This window comes from Syngnathus typhle, linkage group LG8 (assembly GCF_033458585.1).
Source record: "Syngnathus typhle isolate RoL2023-S1 ecotype Sweden linkage group LG8, RoL_Styp_1.0, whole genome shotgun sequence".
Lineage (NCBI taxonomy): Eukaryota > Metazoa > Chordata > Actinopteri > Syngnathiformes > Syngnathidae > Syngnathus > Syngnathus typhle.
This window is the reverse complement of record NC_083745.1, coordinates 9,804,872-9,831,807: the sequence shown is the minus strand read 5'-3', so window position 1 is coordinate 9,831,807 and position 26,936 is coordinate 9,804,872. Positions and strand designations below refer to the sequence as shown.

Below are 26,936 nucleotides of genomic sequence, written 5' to 3'. Positions count from 1 at the left end.
ATAGAGTACTTGAGAAAATAAGGACACAAACTTGAGCTGGCTACAGAGAACAATAACCTACATGTCCTCATGTCACACCAGTCTTTTTGCAGGGCTTTAAACTGGACGGCGTATTGCTTTCTGTCGCCCCCTGCCAGCTTTGAGCTGTGCCTGAGGACGCAGACACGGGTTGGCTGAGCGTTAGTTAAGGAGTTAGGATAAAGGCGGAGGCAAACCGAGCGTCGTTAATGAGCTCATGTATGAAACATGAAAACGTGCCCCCCTGCGGCAGCGCATCTTGAAACGCAATGGGAGGCATTTATATATCAAATTGTTCCCTCATTCAAGTTTATGTATATGTTTTTGGGAGAGTAGGAGGATCCCGCACAATCAGGAGAAAATGCAAACTCCGCACAGGAGGGCCTGAGCGGAATTCAAATCCAGGACCTCTTGAGTTCATATGCTACCCACTAACACACTGTGCTGCCCCAATTTAAGCACGTGGTGGAAATTCCCCATGTACTAATTCTACTATCAGAGTGAGCTGAAGGTCATGTAGCAGTGCTTCTATTTAGATCTCACACCGAAAGGCGACAAGAAACCTAATTGGTGTTCCGAAGGATACTGTAGTTTGACATGCAATTTGTATTATTGTCTCCAAGGTGGTTATTAGACTGTGTCAGTTCCGGGATGAGACAGGCAGACACAGCAAGGAGAAAGGCTGAGTAACACACACATAAAAACACACTTACACACACTTCTGTACACACTTCTGTGCAAACACAAAGTAGATAGTCTGGCTATTCCCAGATGCTGCATGTGCATGGAGAGGGAAAGATCTCGCGTGACATCCTCATCTCATATGGTGTATGTGGACAAGGCAGCTCACGTCCAACCTCTTTAATTGCTGCGTGATATCATATCCTGCCTGAATGTCTCCCACGTCAACTTTCATCCATGCATTCATTCATTTATTAAGTAGCATGCAAATAGATAGCCACTGAATTATACATGGCGCAGGCTTTAAGCCAGACTTTGGATCGATGATGGAATGTACAAATGAGAGATGACAAAGTAGGCGATGGCTTGAACAAGAGGAAGAGACAGATTGAGATGTGAAATATTGCAAGGAAAAGAACAAGACACAAGAAATGAAGATAGGTGATGCAGACATAAGCGTATTGACTTCATATGTCCTCATTCGCGAATCCTGTTATATGCTGAAGAGTCAGCGCGCCATCTTGTCGCCATGCCAACCGCCAGCAAAACGAATGAACCTTTGTGGGCATTACAGATGAAAGAAAACTAACAGAATAGGGGAAGCAGGCATCAAGCGGCAAAACCTACCCCTGAGCGAAATGAACCCAAGCAATGGGTGATATTACCACTTCCTGTAAGTCTGCAGGAGGCCATGTCATTTGGCAGACCATGCGAATTAAATCAGTACTAAAAAGCCATCCAAGATGAGAGGAGCTTCTGTTGTAGTCCGTGATATATGAGGCTAAGCTCAGCCTCCCATTGTGACAGTGATCTCAGCAGGTGCTCATTCCAGATCCCCAAGACTGGCTCCAAAAAGCCATCCAATCACAATAAATACACAACTAGTCATAACGCATTCCTTAATGTTCCAAATGATACTTTTGCTTTGATAGGGTTCAATATAATTTCTTTCTCTTGGCGTGGCTCACTAAGAAATAATTACCCAACATTTAAAATTGATGAAGAAGGAGATCGTAATGCATCGTATTTATAGAGACAAAGCAAATAGAGCAGATTCATCACACGACGACACACAAAGTTAACAATGGGATTATATGAGCATTGGAAGAGCCATGTAATTGAAAATGAATAATACAGTAATTTCCTGACTACCTCGTAACAATACCTAACATCTGTGGGGGCTTCCGTGTTGTCTAACAAATTAGAGTGCTAATGCAGCGCCAATGATATGCATGTTATAAAAGCCTGTGCATAATAAGACAGAAGAGCAATTGTGTGTCTTTGTAACCGAGCATTGGCTGTGATAAATGTGTTCAAGCTCAGCTCCGGTTGCTTGAGAGCACAGCGCTGCAGGTAATATGAACACGCTCTGCATTATGCACACACTCACAATGCACAGTGTGGATTTATCTGAATGAAGCAGTCGCACTGGCAATGAAAGTTGCTATAGCGGACACTCAATAACCCATGATATTGTCCAGCTTTGGGAGCACAAAGCATAGCAATACCCAGACAACAGCTGGCACAGAGAACACATTGTGGAACCATGCATGAATGTGCACATAGAACTCAAAAGGAGTCAGTCGGCAGGTCGGTGTATGGACACGTGAAGGATTGGAGGCAGTTTGTATTATAAATGCTGCATGGCACATTTTGCAACTACTCCATCAAGGACGATTTTTATCGAGCAAAAAGTCGCAGGTGAAGAGTCTGGCTGTCATTCTTGACAGCGCCAAAAATTTTAATTCACATAAATAACATCATACAGTCAGCATGCTTCCTTCCCCGCAATATAAATTGACTTCACCCATATGTCCCCATTATTCACAAGAATCATAACACACTTTCCGGATCGATTACTGCAATTTTATTTTTGTTGGTTTCTACAAACTGTGAACTGGTCCAGAATTCAGCTGCTCAAGTCAGTACAAGAAGCATATCCCTTCAGCAGCTACCGGTTCAATTTGGAATACACTTCAACATGGCCACTTTCAAAGCCATCCATAACGTCTTCGCACAATACCTGTTGTATACCACACCACCACGTCTCACACACTTTGATCTCACACGCACAAACAAAATCTCCACCTCATTGTCCAAGCTTGCCCACTTCATCACAACCCAACTCATTTGACCGTTGCAACACGGACTCCAATTTTCCTTTGCAATTACTCCTTCAAGTGTTTTTCTTCTTTTTTTGAACAAGAACATTCTTGTGTTTTCAATTTGTTTGTACCCTAACATTACAGTTTGATAGCGTGGGTGTCCTTATGTGCTCTGAAAGTGGCCTTTAAATATAGTGAACTGGGGTTTTTGTTTCGAATCCCGACTGTCTGGCAGATTATTAAATGATCGTTTTTAATGGGTGTTGACAGTGATGCACTCCTAATACCTAGAACGAAAAGATTGTTATGTCTGTGAGCAAAGTTGGCTGCTTTTTTTCCCGTGTTGTTGCTCCTTCTGTATTACAATAGCAGCACTTTTAAGGTTTCTAATTACCATAACATCAATGTTAATTTTTCATTAGCCCATTTCTTAATTAAAAATTTTCATCGAGAAGGTGCATACAATTTTTTGTCATTTCTCAACAAATACTGCATTGATGAATCTTAATGATGAAATCCAAGCATAAGCAAGAAATAAGTATCAGGAGTACAAAATGGTGCTGATTAAAATTAGAATTGTTCAGAGCTGATGAAGGACTACTCAGTGCTATTGTTGTTGAAGAGAAGTAACTGATTTCGCTAGACCTCAATGTGAGTTGATCTCACACGTCGTTTTAACTGACAGAAGAAAGAACATGTTGCACCAAAATGACTAATGCCCTGAGTTCATGAGTAGAGGGGGAAAAAAATCCCCTTAGCCTGAGGGTATGGGTGTGTTCACACCTCTGTTGATGAACTGACAAAAGAACAATGGACCAAAGACAACGTAAACACATGCAATAAAATTCTATATAACTCAAGCTTGCTCTAAAAATGTTCGAAACTCACGCTCACAGTGCTTTGCAACAACATTCACGAAGGGAAAAGTCAATATACAAGCCAGAAGGACATAATTCTACTATCAGCTGTCCATGAGTATAATTAACTTGCTCACTATGCAGTGTCATTTAAAGAGAAGACATTGATTGACACTGTGGATTTATTTCAACAGTGATTCCCATGGGTACTTTCAAGCTAACATGTTATTATGCACAATGGAACGTCCCATCCCTATCACAGGAAGAAAGAATAATGCCTATAGAACTTCAGAAACAAAAAGCAGGAAACACTCTCCCGGGTCCACTTAACCACTTTAGCACTCTCAATCACACCGAGCCTTTTTGGGAGAAGTGCTGTCATACCTTCCACCAAGTTCTCAATAGAAGGACCCTAAAAGTGGCAGGGTAATGAATAAGTCATATACGAACGCCCTGGGCATTACTATCAGCACTCCATTAAGACGAAAATTGCATTTGTGTAATAACTCTGAGAGGCAGTATTTGGATGTGCACTTCCATTGCTAGATACAAAAAAATGACTGGCCAGAGTCCAAAAATAAAATCTACATCAAAGTAGGATGAAGGTGACTTGGATTGATGTGTTAAGAATGAATAGCTGGTTAAGACTGAGCAGACGAAAGAGAATTTATTATGTGTGACAATATTAAACAATGGGAGCATATTGCTTCTGTCTACATCAAAATAAACTCAAATTGACGTCAGTCTTACAAGCGAAGAACACCTCATGAATACTGAAATTTATATTAAATAAGAATTGCCAGAGATAAGCGGAAGTCACAGTCAGCGCTTTCACATCTCATTGTCTACACTCCTGGGGGTCATTTACCCTTCTTGTCCGGTCTTTCAATTATTTATTTGCAAATTTAGCATCACTCGAAATCCCTCTTGGGGGACAAAATTACACTCTCTGATGGGAGTGAAACCTCTGGATATAATGGATTTCATATTCATCAACACTCAAAGCCAATGGCAATTAAGGACATGATGGCTCCAACATCCAAAAGCCCCACCCTGAGTCTCAGCCACTCAAAATATAAAATCGATCCATGAGTACTTTTATCCTGACCATGTTGTGTTTTAAGGCACTATGGTGCTTTTCAAAGTACATCCATTTTTATTCTGATGAGATGTTTCTAGGGTTGTAGGACTGCAATACAAACAGTAGATGGACTTGAGGCGGACAAAAGCCACAAAGCTCGTCCATTGACTGAGCAAATAATTTTTTTCCCTTCACTTGATGGGTGCTTTTGATTGACTTTAAAATGTAATAAAAATGATAATAATACCGTTAATCCATCACCCATGTCTGCCTGTGCACCAATCAAATTTTCCAAATATAGTAATGCCCTGACATGCCCAACCCTAAGGGGTGTCAAACATTTTTTTCGCGGACCGCATTGTAGTCATAACTTCTTTCGGAGGGCCATTATGACTGTCAACCCAAATAAATGTATGAGCAACTCATATTATTCTACTAGTAATGACACACAAATTTGATGGATAATTTGTCTTCGCAGGCCACATAAAATGATGTGGTGGGCTGTATCTGGCCCCCGGGCCTTGAGTTTGACACCTGTGCCCTAAACAGAGGATTGATACCTAAAAGTGAAGAAATAATTTCTGTCTTTCCTCAAAACATTTGTCACGACACCCATTTTTGGGATGTTTCTAGTTGTTTAGGAGTGTACTCATCAAAGTAAATATCTCAAGGGCCACCTTGACTTTCAAGTCAAAAAATCATTTCCAACCCTTTCCAGCCAAGGACGAAATATGCTGTTTGTATACTATCAGGTTCCAGCACGCGTGTGCCAGATTCGTATTACCAAGTTGGCTGACAGTTTAATGAGCCCCTAGCTTGGTGTCAGCAACACATTGAGAAATTGCTGCTGCTGCTGCTGCTGCTGCTGCCATATTGTGTGTGCCCACTTGAGCATTTGAGCAAGGCGAAAAACCAATCATTAGCTCGCCATCTCGTCCCACATAGTGACGTGTTATCTACCTGATTCCCATTCCTTTGTCTAGCCTGAGCATCCTACTTCTTTGTGTGGCCCTCAGCGGTTCCACGAGCATGCTGAGTCACAACATGTATTTAAGATACAGCGGTATGATGTCTAGATTGTTAGGGATGTCAAATATTTGTCTGCTAATCAATGTGGGCGCGATTGTCTTCGAGAAGGTAAAATTCGTACATCTTAATTCCCACCAGTTGTCACTACTGTAATGACTAAATATAATTAAAATGAATGGATATGTTAAGAAAGACCAAACAAAAAAAGGCTCCGAACAATGAGAGTGTGCCCCCTAGTGACAAAAGATGGAGAAAATGGGCCAACACTAATGGGTGGGCTGTAGTCACTAATGATCACAAGAGAAGGCATTAGAAGGCTGATTGAACACGTTGGGGGTTACTGCAATAGCGTACTTGCACTGTCGTCTCGTCACTTTACCCATCCCCCATCCTCATGTGCCCACCTCAGTGCCTCACACAGTGAAATGACCTTTAGCGAGATCTGCCTGTGAGTGATGGATTGGAGAAACACTGCAGGCGGTGCGATCAAAATGCATTTCCAAGAGGCCATAGCCTTTAGTTAGCATTCCAAAAAGGCAAAGGTTTGTTTTAAGCAGCATTCAGAGCTCCTGTAGCGCTAATACGTCACAGCGGCAGCGTGTGACTCGAAGGTAATTGGCGAGTTCACACACTCTAAAAGTGTATTCCCTCGTTGACACTCCACTTCTTCTTAACAGCTGCCAGTTCTGATGCAAACTCATTTGATGTAGGGTCCCCAAAGACAGATGGCAGTTTTTCTGTTCCTTTGCGAGAAAAGTCACCATTCATTGATGTCCTCGAGTCCCAGCGTGAAGCAACATAAGAGAGGACCTCTCTTAAAAGAATGATTCACTTATTCATATTTAAAGAGCTGCGAAAGGGAGGTGGCTATCAAAGATGAAACCAACGTTCAGTGTTCATTTTAACAAACATTTAATTAGTATTACCAGCCCTCCACCCATTCTTTAATCCGTGCAGCCTTCCTTCTAAATATGTGTGGTCATGGGTTAAATACAAATTTCATTGGCTTAAAAAATGCTGATTGAGCCAATAAATCATTTGTCATCAAATTGCGACAAACCTGGGAAACCCTGCTAATGATAATATTATTGATGACATCATGGCAATCTGAAAGGTTGTTTGGTAATTGCTTGAAGGCAATGACATCATCATTGACCAGAATTGCTTTTCTGTGTTTACGATTTTGCATTTAGTCCTACGGGGGAAATCCCACTAGTTAGTGCGGTAAACACAAATTTAAGACAGGTATGAGAGTGTTTGAAGACCTGATTCTCAGCATTTGCACAATTCATTCGATTTCTATCTGGGTATGTTCTGAACCTTTCCCTTCACAGACTGCACTTACTACGCATATCATCCGCTGGAGGTTATTAAAGTTTGCCATAGCCTTGTTGACTTCTCAATGTCTTCTACAATAATGAAACCTGCTCGATTATTGTTTCCTCCAGTTATTTCCTCTTCCTGCGACAGCCTTCCTCCTTGGGGACAAAAGTCTATAATGTGAGTGCAGACAGACTCACCATGCTGCACCTCCCGGTGCTCCAACTCCTGTCTGAGCTGCTGCCGCTGCTCCTTCATCCTGGCTAGCTCTTGGCTGCTACCTGAGCTTAGACTGTGCAGCCGCTTGGCCAGAGCCTCCAGTCGCTCTTGCTCCTGGTACACCGCCTTCATCTCAGCCTTCAGCTCCTTGGCACTGCTGAAGTCGTTCCCTGCAGCGGTGCGCCGCAGAAACACATTATTGCCGACAACTCTCATTAATGAATGACTTTTACATTAATGGTGTAATTAAATGAAGCTAATGGAGCTTGTATAAGTACAGTGAAACCTTTAAGGTTGAGCACATTCCAGGACACTGGTTATACTCTGATGGGTTTGGATTTCGAATATATTTTTCCCACGGGAAATAATGGAAATACGATGAATCGGTTCCAGGGTCAAAGTATTGCCATGGTAAAACCTTTATTAACCGTGCAGGAAAGTAACACATAAAAAGGACCATTTTAATTAACACGTAACATGCAATGAACATGCAGAAAGGCTTTATAGCTGCTGAGGAGAGTGTAGCTAATTTTCCAGCATATATTTCGTTCTTTTATTATTATTGTTGACAAAATTGTCCATAGGTATAAGCATGAATGGTTGCTTGTCTATATGTGCCCTGATATTATCTGGCGAGCAAACAACAGTTGTCCATCTCTTACCCCAAGTCAGCTGGGTTTGGCTAAACACAAGACAAAGCGCACAAAATACGTCTTGCGTTATGCTATAATGAATGGTTATTATGTGCAATCTCAGAGACATATTTTTAGATTCTTGATTTTTGTAGGGCTCGGATGTAGCGCTTGCACTGTAAATTATAAGATCATAACAATGAAGGAAGGGCGGAGTCACCTGAGATGGCGGCCAGTTTGGCTTCCTGCAAAGCTAAGAGCTGAGTTTCAGTCTCACTGACTTTCCTCCTGAGGCTGCTGCCCAGCTTCTGACTCATGACCACCTCGAGAATGAAAAGAGCAGAGAGGGGAGGGGGGGTGAGGTTAGTCACAAAAAAAAAGAAAGCACATGAATCCCAGAGGATGCACGGTTCATTTCCAGTTCTGTCCCAATGTTCTTTTCCAACTCATTCATACAAGACGATTCGTTTGGATTCTTCTTTGGATACACGACAGAGCCTGATGCTTTACATGGATCTAACCTTTAGGAAGACAAAGACTTCTCCGCCTTTCATGTGGATGTGTGCAAATGTGAAATCTCCATAAAAGATGCTGTAGTAATGTCAGAGAGGAGAGAGGCATTGAATGTCACGGGAGACGTGATACCTCAGCTCTTGCAAGCTGATGGTTACTGATAAAAACCTGTCTGGCCTCCATCAGCCCTTTAAACTTGTGTTTTTATACAGACAGCCAGATGCAATCCCCACGACAAATCTCTCATCTTTTTTGGAGCTACATTTATGGCTCAAAGGGACATGGAGCAGGATTGCCCTTCATGTTTCTTTCTTGAACCTGACACAGTTTTGCGCTACACTTTGAAAATGTTGTCAAATGGATTGGATTTTTGAGGCAGAGCATCTCCAAGGGAGCTTTCTTCACACAGAAATATAGAAATTTATCAGGCTTGTATAATTCTAACTAAAGTTGGAATTGGAAGCCGCTTCCGACATAAAAGGCATTTATGTAACGAGTGATTTTAATTTCAAGACGAATTTGAAAGCGAACGACACTTCTAGTGAATTTTTGAATGAATCGTTCGTTAATTTCGGGTGTAGAAAAAAATATTTGAAGTCAAGAAAGTACCACAGTGGTGAAAGTCTTTGCTGGCAAACTTTTAAAATTGTCTTCTGAGGAGCCTTTGGAGCACCACCAACCATTTATTACTGACAAGAAATTGTCTTTATTGCCCTCCCCAGCTTTTGTACTGCTCACAAATTGCCTCTGGCCTTTTTCACATTCAAGAGATCAGTCAGTGGAAAACGCAAGCCTATGCAAAGCATGCAATGTGAAATTGCATCACACTGGCCTGATCGCCATTAAGAAGGACTCGAGTTGGTATTCCTTGACAGGGTATAGACAATGTAGCACTTAACAGAAATTAATAATAATAATAATAATAATAAATTATATTTATAGTTCACTTTACATTTAAAAAAAAAACCTCAAAGTGTTAACAATGGAAGTAAAAATCTTTTGTCAGTAACAAAAACAGTTATGCAAGACTTCTTCTCACTACTGCCATGCTTTAGTGAAATCTCTGATCTGCGGTCACCCCTTCTTGTAAATAAATAAGCAGTAAAGGGAGAGGTGCTACTGCTGCTAAATGTCAGCTCACTATTTTAGAACAAAGTTAAATCAGCCTGCTGAGATTTTTCATGCATGAATGCAATGCATTCGTCAACCCTTCAAAATTAGAACCTTCATTGGGGCGTGACTTATTACTACTATGACCATTTTGAACCGCACTAATAATAGATTTGTTAGTAATGGGGCAATTGCAATTTAGCTTAGGTTTAATAAATTACATTGCAATGGAGTCTTATGCTTCACTCGCACAAACACAAAGGTAGACCAAGCAACGGACACAGGTGAACTTTTGAGAGACTTTTTTTTTGGTCACAGAAAGTATGTCATCCAGATAGAATCATTTTTAATAGGACACAAAATAAACAATTTTCCGAGAATCGTGGAGAGTTCACTGCTTCATCAAATAGGAATAACCACATGAATACAAACACTGACATTTAGTAGCATGCAAATGTATCAAGCTGCAGTGGATGCACGGCGCATCCTTTCAATTTCAACATGCCGCTCATTGAAATTCATACACAATCACTCATTTCCCCCCCACCAAAATAGTGCCTTACTTTGGCAGTAGCTTCCTTGATGGATAGATTCAATGCCTGCTCCTGTTCCTGAAGTCTACAATAGGAAATAAAGAAAAATGTTGGTGCAAAATCAAACAATTTTTTTTTTTTTTGCATCATCTTATGGAACATTCAGTCTGAAGGTTGAATAAAATGTTATAACTCAAGATGGCTGCTGACGTTCAAAACTTTCTTCAGATAATAAAAAAAAGTTTCATCAGTGATCTCTCTAGACACCGAAGAGGACTCTTAAACAAAACCTTTTGAGTAGTTACTTATCAAGCATGCATAACACACATGAGTGACTCATTCTTTCGAGTTCTAGGCTGACAAATATGTTTTATTGACTGACCTATTGGATAAAGATGTGAACTTATTTCAACAAATGATGTCATTAGAGTGTAAACATGCTGCACACAGGACCAACTAGTGATTTTTTTTTGGTTATGCAAAGTCAAATATGGTAAAACACAGCATCCGATACGTAATAAAAGACAAAGTGGTCATATTGCTAAGAATTAATGAACCTTTTAACAAATTTGTTAAACAGTGGTAAAATGTGTCTCAACGATCAGTCTCATTTTTGCTGGAGCAAGATGAGATCTTTTACCAAACAAGAAAAATAAAACGTGATTGACATGACCTGCTCTTTTCTGCTTTAAATGCAAAACGGCATCACAATCATCCTGCTGACCCAAATCACAGCACACCGAGATTTGCGGCTGAATGCCCAATCTGAGGTGGAATTTTCAATCAGTTCTGAGAATAAATGCCTTCTGGCTGAGGTGAGAATATGCCAGATATCAAATTATGGTGGGTCACGCCACCGGGAAGGTGATAAGTACAATTTACATGTCTTCCTAACAAGTGGCAAGACTGAGCGGCATCCCAGAGTGCTCTCCTGTGAGCTATTACCATTAGAGATGCAAAGTAATCATTTGCATCTGAGAAAAAAACATTATCATGCAGAGCACTTTTGTGCAGGTGTGAGAGAGGAGGAGTTCCCTGTGATGTAAAAAAATATTGTCATTCTGTAACAAACACTTCATTTGGTACACCATGCCATCCAATGACATGCAAATGTATACCAAGAGTGTCAGTAAAGTTCCAGGATGGGTGTCACATAAGATGTATTTTTAAATCCAAACTTTCTTTCTTTGATGAAATCCCCCCCCCTGGAGTCTAACACCTCTTCTCAGCTTTCTTTGTCATGGTCTGCATGAATTGGCAAAGGCATTTTGAGCAGGCGTCATGGTGAAATAGCCAAAGTTGTCCAAGTACAACTCTCGCCACTTCTCGCTTGTTGAACGAAGCAAGTCCCTTTTAGAAGATTTGCCAATTCATCATATATACATTGAAGGAGAAAAGTCACGGTTTGTAGTCTGGCTTTAAAATGTATCTTTTGTGACCCCTGTCCTGGAACTTTTCTGACACACCTCATGTATTGTGCAGATGTACCAATACTTTCTGAACTAAACTCCAGTGTAAGCCATTTCAACCTACACGTGCAACACAACACATGAAAATATAGTGTGACGCAAGGGACATGTATGGCCTGCTGTACTGTCATCGTAGCTCTCTAGCATCTTCATCGGGTAGCTAACAGTACTGCAGGGATTGTTGCAACTGTGAGTGGTGTGGGAAACAAACTGACAGTTGACTGAATTTCTGTTCTTTAGCATTGTTCAAACGTTCACATGTGCAGTTTTCCACATCCCTAACGTAGCCAAACATTTAATCTCACCTGAGCATGGAGGGAGGAGGAGAGACGGAGATCTGGATGCGGTTCTCAGACATCACAAGATCGTGAAGCGTTAGGCTCAAGTCTCTGAGCTGGACCGAGGTGCAGCTCCTCAGCACGGAGCCCTCCAGCTCCTCAGCCTCCATTTGCTGCTCCTCTTGCTGGATCTGCTGGTCCAGACATTGACTGCGATCCTTTAGTTCTGCCAATCTCTGCTGCAGTTCCTTGATTTCCTCCTGCATTGCATGATTTTTTTTTTTTTTTACATTCGACCCATCTGACATGCAGATTGCGTAAAATCTGAAATTACCTCTACTGATTGTTTCTCTTGGGTGAGACGATCTCGACGGCGCACTGAATCTGACGGCTCTCCTCCATCGTATTCTGCTCCCAACCTGGTCGACAACATAAACCAAGAGACTGATTGGTGTCTGAAACGGCCCCCGTTTTTCCTCAATCTCCAAGTAACTCGGGGTCATCTAAAAGCAGGATGACCTCGATACACATTTAGCATTAGCGTGACATGTAGTTATTTCAAAACAGCCTCTCTTGAGAGATAAGAGGAACGCGTAACTATTGTGTTTGACCTTTAAGGTACTTTTCAGGATGTATGCAGCAGAGGCCCTGCTAGATTTCCTTCCTGTCACAAGAATTATGTTGCATAACTCTCTTTCACTGCCTGCTTTAAGAACATCCTTTTGAACGGGATGAATAAAAACAAGGTACATTTTGGACTATTTTTTATTGAGTGTGGTTTGCTGTCATAAACAACTGAACACGTAACCCTGCAGGTGTGCATAAAAGATTATCAAAGTCACAAATACATCAATATGTTTACAAGCACACAGCCAAGCTTGTGCTTAAAACATTTTTGTTTTCAATACAATGGTATGCACATATGGGGCAAGTGTCAAGTCATTAATTTTTTAACAAATATGGATAAATATTTTTTTTCTACGGTTAAAGTCGGTTAAAGAACTTGAAATAAATGTATAATTCCCATGTAAAGTTTCTGTAGAATGTCCTGAAACTTACTGAAAAATGTCTGCCGCAATTACAATGACATGAAGTAGTGACTGATAAGTGTGATTCTACAAATAGCGACTTACCCTTGTGTGACTGACCTGTGCTGACCACTGTCTGTCCTGTAGAGGGCGCTCTGCACCACCTCTCTGAGCCTCTGGAGAAACAGAGCCACACTCGGCTGTCTGGATGGTAAGCCCAGCTTCAGAGCTTCTCGCTCCTTGCACAGTTCCTCCAGCTTTTTCCCAAATCGCTCAGCTGAAAAAACACACATATGTCCAATGTTGAGCTTGAATGATGCATTCCTGCACACTGTGGCATTGAGCAATCAAAACAATCCATCCAATTGCTATACCATTTAATCAATCAATACAATAATCAATGACCAAAAAACAGGACCTATTGAACTTTGGTGCGGGCAAAAACAGGGTGTGTGCTACACTGAGATTATTATCATTATTATTATTATTATTATTTTATTTTTGTGATTGATTGATATATCAATAAAACAATTAACACTTTAAAGTGCCGTATCCATGAAACAAACAAACAAAACAAAAAAAAAATGAAAACAAATACACAACAAAGAATGCTCGAAATGGAGTAAGAGGAAGCATCTTATTATTATCATTATTATTATTATTATTTATGATCTCAAAACACTGCAAATAGCAACTATCTGGCCTCAAATTTGAGCACAGCACTGTATGTCCTGTGCAGTGTAACAACTTCAAACTGGTTTTAAAGGCATCCAAATAACTTTACTCTAATCCGAATTGTTAATAGGTAAAACCGGGTGCTTTGTGAGTCCCAAAGGTATCTATCTTCAGGCTGCCAAGAGCAGATGTTGGTGAAGCTATTTCAGTCATGTGGGCTGAGAAATAGGTCACAAATTAGCCCGTTCCTCCGTGCGTCTCTTAACTCTCCATGCTCCATAACTTGATTAAACAAGGCCTTCAGAGTACAATTGAATCATGTTAGATTTGTGGACGCACTGGCAATGTCTTATGACAAAAACCGACCTAGTGCGCCACGAGGAGTCCTCTTAATACACACCACTGCCCTAATTCAGTTTATAAATATCATCTCGGTCTATTTCTGTGAGTCAATAAATTCTGTCATAGGTTCAATGTGTTTTAACTCTTTTTAGAATCAGAAACATTATGTTCTCACATTTATTTTCTAATTATATTAAGAAATCCCCATCCTTTCTTCTTCATCTTTGATAAGCATATTTAAATATTTGGATACAGCGTGAACAGGATCTTCAGTCTGGATATTTTTTATCGCTTTAAGCCAGAACATGGTCTTTTTTTCCCCAGTGTTCCGACCTCCCTTCAGTAAATCTAATTAGAACACACAATTACAGCATGAAGAACAAATTGTACACACAAATATAAAGATAAATATGAACAAGATATTGTTTCATTCTGTCCTTACAAAACCTCAGTCTTGCACCAGTTTGCCTTACAGGCTTGCCTAAAGTATTGACTGACAAGTTCACCTGCGTCATAGTCATCGTCCACAATGGCTTTTTGTTGCAATCTCTGGAGCTTTAACATCATGGACTCGATCTGGGGACAAAACAAAATCAAGAAGCAGAATAAAATTACCAAGCGGTCTCACGGGCAATGCCCTTTGAACATTTAGCGAAGGGCCAAAAAGTTTGAAAAGGATAAGGATAAGATCACAGTGACATAATGAGAACGGTCTTTAGTCATTTAGTCATTCGACAATAACGTAAGATTCTCTCTCGAGAGTTGGAAGCAATAAATTGTGGACTGTTTTATTTTATTTTTATTTTATTTTATTTATTTTATATGTTGTTATATTTTTTTATATGATACATCTCTTCACATAAAATTCAGAGTTTTCCAAAGCGTTATTGCTAATAAGTCAAAATCATATTTTCGGAAATATAGCTGTTTATGGCAAACTTCAATAAGAATGTATCTTTAACCACCTTAGTGTGCGTCCGGTTGTTTTGGAGACAGTCTTGCAGCACGTGGTCATACTTCTTCACCAAATTGTCCCAGCCTTGGTCCGAAGCAGGTGTGTTGCTCTCGTATCCCGACGTAACTGAGGATGCAGAGGCGGTGTCCGAGTCAAGTGACAGTGAAGAGGTGATTTCTGAATCCAGACATTGGAAGTCACTATTGGGCAGGTAAGAAGACACCTCCCTGCTGCCCCACATACGTTCCCCCCAAAATCGTCCGAGTGTCTCCTTTTCTTCGTGGCTGCTTGGGACAGAGTTGGATGTGACCTGGGTGGATGGTTTTGACTCAGGTTGATCAAAAAACGACAATGCTGGTTCAAATTCAGAGACGTTAGGCACTTCTGTGGTTTTAGCTTCTGGGTCATGTGTTGGTGTTGCGGGGGCAGAGAGACTCCTAAGAGACTGTTGAATAAAACTGAAGCTGGAATTGAAAGACTCTCCCTGGGTAGTTGAATGGGGAAGTACTGAACTTTGGGTTAACGTGAGTTCACTGTTTGGTTGACTGAGGGCACAGTCATCGTTGGAGGGAGGAGTGACGTCGTGGGAGGATTTGTCAGGTTGTGCAATTTTCATTGGAGACATTATGACAGCAGACGATTGACTCATCCCTTTAGTTTGACATCCACTTTTGCCATTCCTTATGCAAATTGCTTCGTCTTCTCTGTCCTCATCCTCCACGTCTTCCGGATCATCGCTGGTGCTTGTCGGTCTGGATTGCTCCCCTCTCATGTAACCAGGCCTCCGGTGGAGCCTCTTACGGCCGACGCTGCCAGCTGTCCCTGAGGCTCTGCCACCTGTCGATACACAGATTAACCATTAAGCTGGACAACACGGTCAAAAGGAAGAGAACGAGCGGCTCAGCGAAAACATCCAGGACACGCTATGCCCGGAAGATTAATCAAGAATGTGAATTCACACCATTGTTAAAACGAAGGCGGATTTTATGCTCATTGATGGGGCCCTTAACTTCAGTCAAGCTTCATGTTTGAAAATAACACACAGCCAGATGTGTGAGAGTTCCCAGGGTTCTGGTCCAGCTGTTGGGAAATACCAAAAACATACAGTCATCTTAAGTTAAGCCACGCCCACCCGGAGAGCTGGGGTGTTTCAATGTGTTGTTTTTTTTAAAGCAAAACAGAACAGAAGAAAGCTTCTCACACTCTTTGCCTTCTGTGCAGAATACAGAACAATACATGGGCAGGACTGAGTAAGGCACACCTCTTATAAATTGTTGAGTCATTACGCATGGCTTGGTTCTTAACAACAGGAACAATTTGGGGGTGGTTATTTTTTTGCTTATGCAAGGTAAAGGAAGGTGGAAGCGTCTGGTGTGGAAGAATTTCAATGACCCAGATGTCATTCCCATGATACACTTCTGGGTAGAACTAGCATGGTTTGTGTAAGCGTGGCCTTGATGATGAATAGTGATTTGTCCTGACACCTGCTCCGCATGATTATACATGTCATGTGTAGGATTCAGCGACAAACACAATCTTAAATGGCGAGAATCAACGGGCTCTTTGTGTGCAGCTGCACTGCTCGCTTTTATTTCAGACTTCTCTACCCGGTGCCCACTCTCACACATTCTATAGACATGAAGGGACACACACACACTGGCAGACTTTTGTGCTGAATACAGAGGAGGCATTCTGTCATTGCGAAATCCCGATTGAAATCTCAACTATAATGTATTTCTAGAGCGGAATTTAAAGTGATATATGGCATTTATATTATGCACAATGACTGAAACTATAATGACTCCGTTCATTTATAGAACAACCACTGCACAACCCCGTGACACCCCCATGACGTCACTCCTCAACCATATCCATGTGACTTTTGGGAGCACGGGTATGGAAGGAGCACTTAGGGGAAAGTTGGGATACCATATTGAAATAGGAGCACAAGGAAAAGCCTTTGCTTCCATTGTCCTCTCTGTCCAGTGGGACCTCAAATTAAAGCTCAGGTTACTGCGCCACTGTTCTAGAATCATTTACACAATTCCACACTTTGTTCTCAGGTACAACTAGCTACCATCTGTTGTGTTATTATATACGTCGCTGTTTGTAGTCAAGAAAAAGTAGCCAGAGTGTAAGAAAAAGGGAAGGTCTTTTTACCACTGCATCATACTTCGATTACACAAAGAAGGTTCTTCCCAGTAAAGGGAAGGAAATGCCTCAGGCATATTGTGTGTTGTACTTTTTCGCTAAAGCCTTTCCGAGGTACATTCCCTGTTTCCTGCCAGGATTTGAGCTGAAATAGTCTGCAAGGAATCCCGATGGATAAGTGAAAAAGGAAGACACACGTCACAAGTGACTTTCACATTAGTCTGAGTGTAAGTGATTCCAGGCTCGGAAAAAAAATGGGACCAAAATAGTCGTTAATCACTGTATTTCAGACAAATGGGGCCTGGTTATTTACCTTTGGAGATAAAAGAGGCCAACTTTGCAGGCCTTAAGTTAAACACTATGTCCCATTGGTTGTTGAAAGTGCTTTAACCAAAGACAGAAGGAATGCAGAGGCTCTCGTAAAAGCATAGTCATTTAAGGAACAAGCTCAGCAAGACAAACATCAGCAAATCTTCAAATCCACATGTCAGCAGGCTCCTGAGAAGCAGTGTGCCTCCGCAGATGTGCAACACCACACCACTTGTGACCCCCGTACTGTCGAACACTGTCGCCTATCCAACTATCGTAGCGTGTGATGAGGCTTTCCACGACAAAATCAGCTCCCCACTTCCTGTATGGTCACATGAGGATTGCAATTTATCTGGTTTTAAGTAATAGGCAGACAAAGCACATGTTTTCTATTTGTTTTCATCTTATACTTGAATGTTCACATGCCATTCTCACAGATATAGGGAAAAGTTTAGTTTAACAATAAAATAATAAAATAAAGTGGTTCGGTCACATTGTATTGTATGACTTAATTTAACTTATGTTAATAAAGGAGTTAAATATTGTGTGACTGAAATTGTTGAATGGATACAATTTTTGATCGGGCTTAACCAGAGCTAATATGAAAAATGTGAATAGTGCTGTAAATCAAATGACACAATACAGTAGTAGTCCATTCCTTTCCTTCAACATACACAAAAGTTCATAGATGATTTGATGATTGTGACGCTGCCTTTACAAGACTAAAACTGTTCAAGTGTCTTTCAAAATATAAGCATGGCATTGCACAATTTAATAAACAATAAGACTGGTCCACATTTTTTTCTATTTTATTTTTATTTAATAAACTTTTATAGGTCATTTTTTGTGCTGATTATAATCAGCCCTTGTTTTTTCTGTAGAACATTGGGTTTTTAATAATAATAATAAAAGTAATGTATGTGAGATAGAAAAATATTTATCAATATTTATTAATTAAGGTTTAGGCTCAGCAACAGGAAGATTTTTTTTATATATATAACTAACAATGCATGGTAGAATCCATCTTGCCCAAAGCAGGTCAAAGTTAACAAAAAAAAAAAGGATGTATTGAAGAAAAAAATCAATGTCTAAAATACATTGATGGACGCATCCATCTCTGATTAAAATGTGCTGTTGACCAGTCTAATGTAATTTAGTTTTATATATTTACTTAATGTTCACTTTGTTTTTTTTGTTGTTATAAGTGAGAACAATTTGCAACATTGCCACAGATTTCAGCAAGGAATTTGGGACACTTTTTTTGTTTTTGCTTTATGTGGGCCATATAAATTGATGTGGCAGGTCGAATCAGGGCCCAGACCTTGAGATGACACCTGTGAGCAAACCACTGAGCCTCTCCATATGGAACATCCATCATGCTTGTCTTGTCCTCAAGCCTATCCCAAACCACTTGTGGCAATAAATGGGGTACTATGGCACATCCTGGACTGGCGCCCAGTCAATCGCAGAAATCGCAGAAAAATATCCATTCACAATCACGTTCATATCTAGCATCATGCATGTTTTTAATGTTAGTGGAAACCGGCAAAACACACACACACAATATTCCAACCATGAACCTCAGAACTACGGGTCACATGGGCAAACCACTAGTCCACTATGCCACTCCTTACTGTATTTTAGCAGTGCTGTTAACGTTTAAACATATGATCATAATAAATTATCCAAATAAAACGTTTTTTTTTTACCTTCCATACGTCCTTGGTTGTGGCGATGCAGAGAGTTGCCGTGGCATTTCAGGCCCAACAATCCAGCAAACATGTCTCCATGAAGAAAAGGACGAAGAAGCTGATGGTCCAACGATGTGACGTTCAGCAACTACGCGATGACACGGAGCATGACTGAGCTCACTTCCGCTGTGGAAAAGTCAAGAGACTTCTTTGTTTAAAAACTTACAGTGCAACTAAGTAGAGCAACTTTTTAACGCTGCAAGTTGATCCTTGGTAAACATTTCTGCAATCTAAAAGTTTGGTGGGATTTCTGACGCAAACGAGTCCTCCGGTTGCGTGTGAGCAGCAATCAGTGCAAAAATAAAAAAAAAGATCTAATAAAGAATGGCAATGTAATATCCGACACGGGATAGACAGATGACGAATTGGACGAGTTTTGTCTGATTGTCAATCGTGCGGATCATTGCTCAGTCGCTGGGCGAGCGGTCCGTTAGTCGATGCCCTGTGTCGTGTTGGAGCTCCTACGCGGTGAGGAATTTGACTCCAGCCTCCTTCAGACCGCCTCAATTCCCCAGTAAGCATCCTATGAATGTTTGGAGACACACCACCACATTTCACGCCGCCGCTCTTTGCACACACACGCGCGCGCGCGCCTCACACGGAAAATAACATTACGCATGTAATATTTATAATTTATAATTATTGCGAGGAATCGTTAACATGATCAGTGCATTCACATCAATAAATATAATTTCTTACTAATACCATATAAAGGTAATTTGAGAGTGAGGAGATCTGACAATTGTCTCCACCGCTTTGAAATGAGCCAGATGAGATGGCTTGGGCATCTGTATGGTTAGAATGCCACCTGATGAGTTCCGGGCCCTGGGGACGACCCAGTCCACGCTGGATCGATTATGTCTCCCAGTTGGCCTGGGAACACCTTGGGACTTCCCCAGTAGACACTGTGGATAAGAAGAAGATGTGTCCCTGTGCCAATAAAATGCACTGCCTTGCATGTAGCCAGATCACCTGCTTTGGAGATTAGAAGCACTTAATGTCCTTTGGCAAGCAAAGGAGCTAACTGCTTATTTAGAGGACGCCTCATGACCCGAGAGGTTATCAAGTTTAAGTACTCCAAAACAGAAGACGTCACGTTAACAAATAGCCATATCAGAATAATGATGACATGCATGCTGTATGAACTCCCACTGAAATGTAAGCCTAGCAATTTATTAGAGAAAAACAATTTCTTGGTTTTGATTTATGATAATGCGATTTTGATTCTGAGATAAAGGTTTTCAAACAACTCTGTTTACTTGATATATCTGCTAGACTGCTAGTGAGAGTTGTGTGTGCCTTATTCTCTCTCATGCAGAATTTCCACGCGTAATGACTGGAAAATAATTATTTTACAGGAACACAAAGTACTGATATTTACCAGCAGATGGCAGACTTAACCTTTTATTCACGCACACCCAACAACAGGGCGAAATAATACATGCACAAACTGGATAAGAGCAAATCGCCAATCAACACAAATCTTAATTTATACCAAATTCTTCCTTAACTTATGCAAGTTTTTAAACGAATGCACAAACAATCTGCAAACATGTGCTACTCTGACTCATAGAATATAGAGTCACAGCTGTATGCACACGAGTGATACGTGTCTCGTGAGTAATGAGATAAGAAAGAGGGTGGAGGGGAGGCCAAAATACAGGGGTTGCTTGACGTACGTATGTGCGTGCGTGTACATCAGGTGGCTGCCAGAGAATGGGCCTGAACAAAGGTCACATGCTCTACCTTAGATTATCTGTGTGTGATAGGGGAAGGGGAGGGCTGAGAGTGAAATAAAATAAACACACGTTATCAAAGAAGCCTCAAGTCTTGAAAGCATGACAAAGTTGCTGCAGAACTTTCATCCGTATAAAATGTCTGCAGTGGTTAGATCTATAGAGGAAAAAAAAAAAACATTGTTTATTATTGCAACAATAGTTTATTGTAGTATGAAAAAGTAAACCATGTTAAACATATGAAAGGCAATTACGATAAGGGTGTAAAGGACTTTTTTAGACCACAGCCTCTTCTGAGTCCATGTGAGCATTTCGGCTGGAGAAGACATCGGCCAGCATATGTTTGGGGATCTCAGAACCGCGGACTCGGAGGGCGTAACAGGCGTCCTCTACTTTTCCGAGACTCTGACGGAGAGTGTGCAGCTTCTTGGACACCTCATAAGGGCCCGTGTTTCCGATGTAGGAGAAACCGTCATGGATGTGGCGCAGGAACTGGCTGAGCTGGAAGGGCGTGTCGATGTCACCGTTGCCCACGCTACTGATGCACAGGCGCATCAGCTCTCCCGTCAGGTCGGCCACTCCCAGCAGGTAGTCTGCCGGCATCACCTGGAAAGTCGTGACCCGAGGTTCCGATGACAGCGTGTCGGCAGAGCCCTGAGGGAGCACAAGGGAGTTACTAAGCAAAGTAAATAACCAATATTCAGCACCTTTGAGTGTTTTCACACTATTTGATTCTGTACATCAAGAGATTTTACCTTTGATAATGACATTATCACAATGCGACAATTCTGTAAAAATGACATACTATAATTCACTTGGGAAACATCACACACTTATTCAATAATGTAAGCTTGCATTAACAGCAGCAATAAACAGCAACCAAGACAACATTGATGGTTTCGACGACCGTCAGCTAACAGTGAACGGAGAACGAAAGCTATACATGGCAGAGTCGAGATTGTTTTTACAATCTGTATTGTAAATGGGATTTGTTTCCCAACCATGTGGACCGCTTCCAAGTAATACCAGCATCTGATAGGTCACGTGAATTTCTGTACATCACACTTTTCCCTCTATGGCAAATGAAAGTATGAAACTAAGATATTGTAACAGCTTGTAACTTTGCTCATGTCACATAAATTTTGGGGGAAACTTTCAGTTATTATAGTGTATATACAAACATAGGCAAACAAGTAATCCTCCTTTGCACATTGCACTTTGTACTTTGCATTTGGCGGCAGTCATAATAAAGCTATATGTTCCACACCCGGTTAGATTTGCATTTGTAAAAGATTAGAAAATAGCTTTTACCACGGACAGTCCTACTTTTTTATTTCCACAATAAGCTACACGTACAAGAGAATACGAAAACTGCTAATCGTATTGTTGGAACAAAAAGAAAGAATAAAGTGAAACATAGAACCCAAAATACTGCTAGCTTGTGCAATGACAAAGTCTGCATATCCACAATCCTGCTCAGCGTTTGATCGCCTTTAACTTTGAGGTTGCATCATAGTCATTACATCACGTTTATGGCATGATGAGGGTCCATGCTTAAGCGGATCTGAATACTAAAGTTCTGATGCAGCAACTGGTTAAAAGTAAAGGGGAGATTTTTTTTTTTACATTTTCACATTCTACAGTCCAAACTTCATGGCAATTTAAGAATTAGTCATAAACTGACCTATACCCAATATTTAGGTAAGAACAGGTAGGACGTAAATGGCATGCATGGTCATACGTCTAAATGTACAACATTTCAAACTCAGAAATCTACCTCATCTCCTTTCATGAATACTAGACTGGCGTTGATCTCCTCCAGACTGATGAGGCTGCGATGACGGATGTAGTGCTGGAACGAGGCGGCCTCCACATATTCCTGGATTCCTGAATGCATGAAACCCACATTGAAATAAATCACTCACACCGAGCGAAGCAGCCGAGACACTTATTAAGTAAGAAATATGGAGCTTTTGGGGTGACATTTCAGGATCGATCTATAAAGGTTTAACTGTTGAACGTTTCACTACTCTTTGCACAAACTTCTGTTCATGAAGGGTGGGAGCTGACCCGCAACCATCAAACAGGATGTGGTCAGAGAGAAGTGACCACTGAGGTTAGTTTCATAGGTTGCAACAGAGATAAACTGGAAGAGTCACAGAAAGGCATAAAATCGGATGTCCTTGGTAAGGATTGCACTGTCCAGTACTACATTTTAGACTCATCCATAAATTTCATCTGAAAGTTGATTTTCCCAAACTGTGACCATATGCAATGCTGTCATACACAAAACAGAATACAGACGTTTAAAAAAGAAAAAGAAATAGGGCAGAATGCATATCTAGCCGAGTGTGCGTAAACACTAGAGGCTATCTGCAGCGTATAGATCAGATGCAGATAGTGATTCAAACCTGTTTCCTGCAACAGTCTTTTGATTTGAACAACAGTAGCCATTTTTTGTGGCAGGCCGAGATGACCCCTCATTTGTTTTCTGGCCCTGTGTAAACAACAATCAAATAATCACAGGACGGAAGACTTTGTGTCTGAAGTTTACTTTTGGAGCGGCAATTGAACTTCAAAAGGGCCTGCTATCTCGCTGAGGCTAACCACGGAAAGCTACGCGCCGCTGTGCTTCGTCTTTACTCTGCTTTCAGTGGGTGGCAGACAGACTCGCAGAAATGTGTTGTCTTTGTTTTGACATTTCGCAGATTCCATTTACGGGGATGATTCATGTAGAGGTCCTTGTTTACATGGAGTACAGGTTTGCCAGTTTAATAGGTGGGGGGGCAAGAAAATATAACTGAGTATTTTTTTCCGCACATATTTCCTGTTATGCACTTTATTAAAAAAAATCTTCTAACTTCCATTGCCCCATATACATTTATTTGGGCTGGTTTTTCATCAGCGCCACTTAGCATTTTCGAACCAGATGATAAAAATGCTATTTTAATTATAGACAAAATATGTGCTCTTCATATAGGTCATTATTTTTATCATTTGATTTTCAATGCATGTATAAAAGATCCATTACTCAAGAGCAAAACTTTTGCAGCAACCACAGCATTCAAGTGAACTCATTTCAGTATGCTGAGCGCCGGCCACGCTACAGTGCACTTCCACTTGGTTATGCAAATCTTCAGTTTGAGATTTTATCAAAGTGAAACATTCAGCCTGTTATAAGCAGTAATTAGGTTCAGATTCTGTCCTCAATATCATTAATGGCCTTTCTGTGACAAAATAAGTGAAGCCAGTACATAAGCCTGGAGACTCCTTGTGCAGATTAGCTGCAAAGCCTTTACCGTGAGTTCTAATAAAGATGATAAAATTTCAGAGAGGAAAAGAGTCTAATTGCTGGGAACTGCCACCGGTCACGTCGCAGAGGATGCCGCATTGATTCAAGAATGGGTACAATCTGAAAATGACTTCCCTCCCCCCCTAGCGAGCTAGATAACAGCTCGCCATCACATGAGTTTGTCTCCAAACTTTGCAGACATTTTGGCTACACTTACAAGAACGGATAGTGATGCAAGAAGAGGAAAAACAACGTTATCAGAGGGTGTTCCTGTCAATGTAGGCCTGCACCAAGGTCACATTTTCACACAAAAATGTTACCATCAATTTAAAGCACAGGAGGAGATACCGGCATGCACAACACTTTACAAAAGTTCACCCAAGGTGTCTTGGTTAGTTATCGAAAATTAGTTTACTCTGTTGATCCAAAAACTCACCTGCGGTAAACGCTCTATGAAACTGATAGATGTCTTCTCCTCGAAGCTCTTCTGCAATCTGACCGATTTTCTCCCTCACACCACACAGTTTCCCATCGGCCTCATTCAAAATGGGCTCTGCATCTGGAACACTTCCAACCCAAAAAAAGAAACCCAGAGCACAGTTGGAGCAGAACTTCTGCAGTTCATCTCAGAAGTAAACATTTGGGCCTTGTGTATGACGGTTTTGTTTCTGCTCTATTTCCACATGAACAATGAAGTGAGAAGGAGATGGTAAAGGAAATCCTACGTGTGATTAAAAAAAAAAACTCAAATCTTACCAACCTAAATGTATTGATAGAAATACAAAAACACTATGTGTCAGATTTGAAATAAACAAATAATTATTCTTAATTCATGAATACTGTCGCCATTAAAACACTTTTAATTTCACATACTCGTCGTGTTAGTGCATACCTTGTCACTCTGTGTAAAAGAAAAATCGTCCTCTTGCTCTCAATGGTGACATCTCGACTGAGCTTAACAAGACGCTCGTATTTGTCGTGCTTGGTGTCAAGTTCCATCTGGAAGACTTTAAATGAAATGTGTGTAAATTAATAGTTTAGAAATGATCATATCCAACCAGGTGAGAAGTGACATTTTCAAAGAGTGTACCTTTGAAGGCTGCAATGACTGGTGAAGACAAATTGGCACTTGTCTCACACTGTTGAGCCACATTTCCATTTTTCTGTGGATGTCCTTCACCTGCAGAAAAGATAGAAATGAAGCTTCTTCTTTTTTTTTTTTTTTTTACAGCTATCTAATCTAATAAGCACCCGGACATGATGCATAGTTCTGCAAATTACATAATCTCACCGTTAGTTCACACTCCAAAACAATAATGCCCGTGACATTAATTACATTGTAATACAGTATTTAGTTAAAGCAATGCACAAGTATAGCTGCCCCATCAGTTTAAATGAGACATTCTAACAAAAGGAACAATTTTCCTGAGCCGATTGCAAAATAACAACCAGTCGGATTCATAAACAAACATGGCTGTTAACGTAGAACCTCGAAGCTACATGTGCATCTGACGTTTTCAGACCAAAATGACCCGAGTTATGATTAGTCGCAAAGTTTGATCTTACCTCCTCGCTTATTCATACCTTCAACGTTATCCTAAAGTACAAGTGAGGCAAAATTTGGATTGCTTTTGACGACTGCTTGAAACGTGCTCTCAATAAGCACGCAGCTTCACTTGATGAAGCTTAGTAAAATAGTTCGTCAAGGATCAGGTTGTCTTTAAAATACAGAATTACCTGCGCATTTAAAGGAAATTATGATAAATGTGCAGGGATTCCACGCGAAATAATTTCTAGTTATGTAGATTTATTTTCAGGCAGTCGGGCTGTCTCGTCATTGTGGGTCTTCATGATGTTTTCTGCGTAACAGGAAATACAGGAAGCGGTGCATTATGGAATTTGTAGTCTTTTAGAAAGCTATGCAGAAGGGCCTTCGGTGAGTGCTACTCATTCAAAACAAAAAGTCTGCTTTGCGAATAAAGGTTATTCTGTGTGCTCCCTTGGAGTACGAACTTTTAATTTAGATGCTTGTAAATTGTTTGTTCAACTATTTTTCTACTTATTTTAAAGGGGCGGGGGTTACTAAGAAATCATCAACAATCATAGCTTATGTCTCACAGTTGTTGAAAGTGAAGACAATTTGCAAGAAACATGAGGTCGCTGATCATTATGTTGCAGGAGTCATCGGACTTGATCACGATGACTCACTCACTCGAATGGTTAAAGGCCTCTTTGGAAAGTCAAATCTAATCAAAATCGACATCTAAATCTAACCTTTTTATTCCTTAACCTTGCCTCTGTTCCCTTCACGCTTGTGTATTTGAATGGGGAATAAATTCTGCTATTTTATTTATTGTAATGATGGATTCATTGACGTTAATGAATAGAAAAAAAATCAACACAAACAGTTATTTATTTATTTATTTATTTATTTATTTATTTATTTATTTATTTATTTATTTATTTATTTATTTATTTATTTATTTATTTATTTATTTATTTATTTATTTTCTCTTCGTATGCAGGGTAGGAGACAGGGAGGCTGTTTCCTTCCTGACTGCATGCCTCCGTATTCAAGATTCAAGAGTTTTTATTCACCATGTTTGAGCGTGCCAAACAAGGATATTTTGTGGACTATTTACAGATTCTAAATCCAAGAGAACAGACCTTGATATTGGGTCAGTGTATGATTTTACACACATACACAACATTTAAAACATCTCATTTTAAAGGATATTTTACTGAAAGTCGTGGAATCCTCCATATCTAATAATAATAATAATAATAACAATAATAATAATAATTATTATTATTGTAAAATAATTTTAAAAAACGGTCTTTCAGCCATTGTC

General features: G+C 40.4%; 2 protein-coding genes across 10 annotated transcripts in view; both read right to left on the bottom strand.

Annotated features, from left to right (window-relative positions):
- disc1 (DISC1 scaffold protein) overlaps nucleotides 1–19,583 on the bottom strand; it is a 34,397-nt gene extending 14,814 nt beyond the window's left edge. For 2 of the 6 annotated variants that reach the window (XM_061285169.1, XM_061285170.1), the window contains exons 1-9: nucleotides 19,015–19,583; nucleotides 14,856–15,682; nucleotides 14,397–14,466; nucleotides 12,994–13,150; nucleotides 12,180–12,264; nucleotides 11,873–12,105; nucleotides 10,129–10,183; nucleotides 8,163–8,265; nucleotides 7,292–7,480 (exon numbers count right to left, since the gene is read on the bottom strand). In XM_061285169.1, the coding sequence (XP_061141153.1) occupies nucleotides 7,292–7,480; nucleotides 8,163–8,265; nucleotides 10,129–10,183; nucleotides 11,873–12,105; nucleotides 12,180–12,264; nucleotides 12,994–13,150; nucleotides 14,397–14,466; nucleotides 14,856–15,682; nucleotides 19,015–19,087 (1,792 nt within the window). In that variant the 5' untranslated portion in view covers nucleotides 19,088–19,583. Of the gene's footprint in view, nucleotides 1–7,291; nucleotides 7,481–8,162; nucleotides 8,266–10,128; nucleotides 10,184–11,872; nucleotides 12,106–12,179; nucleotides 12,265–12,978; nucleotides 13,151–14,396; nucleotides 14,467–14,855; nucleotides 15,683–15,806; nucleotides 15,926–19,014 lie in introns of all 6 variants that reach the window. The other 4 variants (XM_061285165.1, XM_061285168.1, XM_061285171.1 and 1 more) reach the window with 3 other exon arrangements.
- An 899-nt stretch (nucleotides 19,584–20,482) lies between these two features.
- Nucleotides 20,483–25,952, bottom strand: tsnax (translin-associated factor X). 4 transcript variants are annotated; one of them, XM_061285692.1, is made up of 7 exons: nucleotides 25,651–25,939; nucleotides 25,175–25,264; nucleotides 24,977–25,091; nucleotides 24,521–24,651; nucleotides 22,570–22,679; nucleotides 21,047–21,446; nucleotides 20,483–20,949 (listed from the first exon to the last, which is right to left on the bottom strand). In XM_061285692.1, the coding sequence occupies exons 1-6, from the start codon at nucleotides 25,664–25,666 to the stop codon at nucleotides 21,069–21,071; spliced, it is 840 nt and encodes a 279-aa protein (XP_061141676.1). In that variant the 5' UTR covers nucleotides 25,667–25,939; the 3' UTR covers nucleotides 20,483–20,949; nucleotides 21,047–21,068. The 4 variants fall into 4 exon arrangements, with proteins under 4 accessions (XP_061141676.1, XP_061141678.1, XP_061141675.1 ...); XM_061285694.1 differs by lacking the exon at nucleotides 20,483–20,949 and having other exon boundaries at nucleotides 20,973–21,446; nucleotides 25,822–25,952; XM_061285691.1 differs by lacking the exon at nucleotides 20,483–20,949 and having other exon boundaries at nucleotides 20,973–21,446; nucleotides 25,651–25,948.
- Between the last annotated feature and the right edge of the window lie 984 nt (nucleotides 25,953–26,936).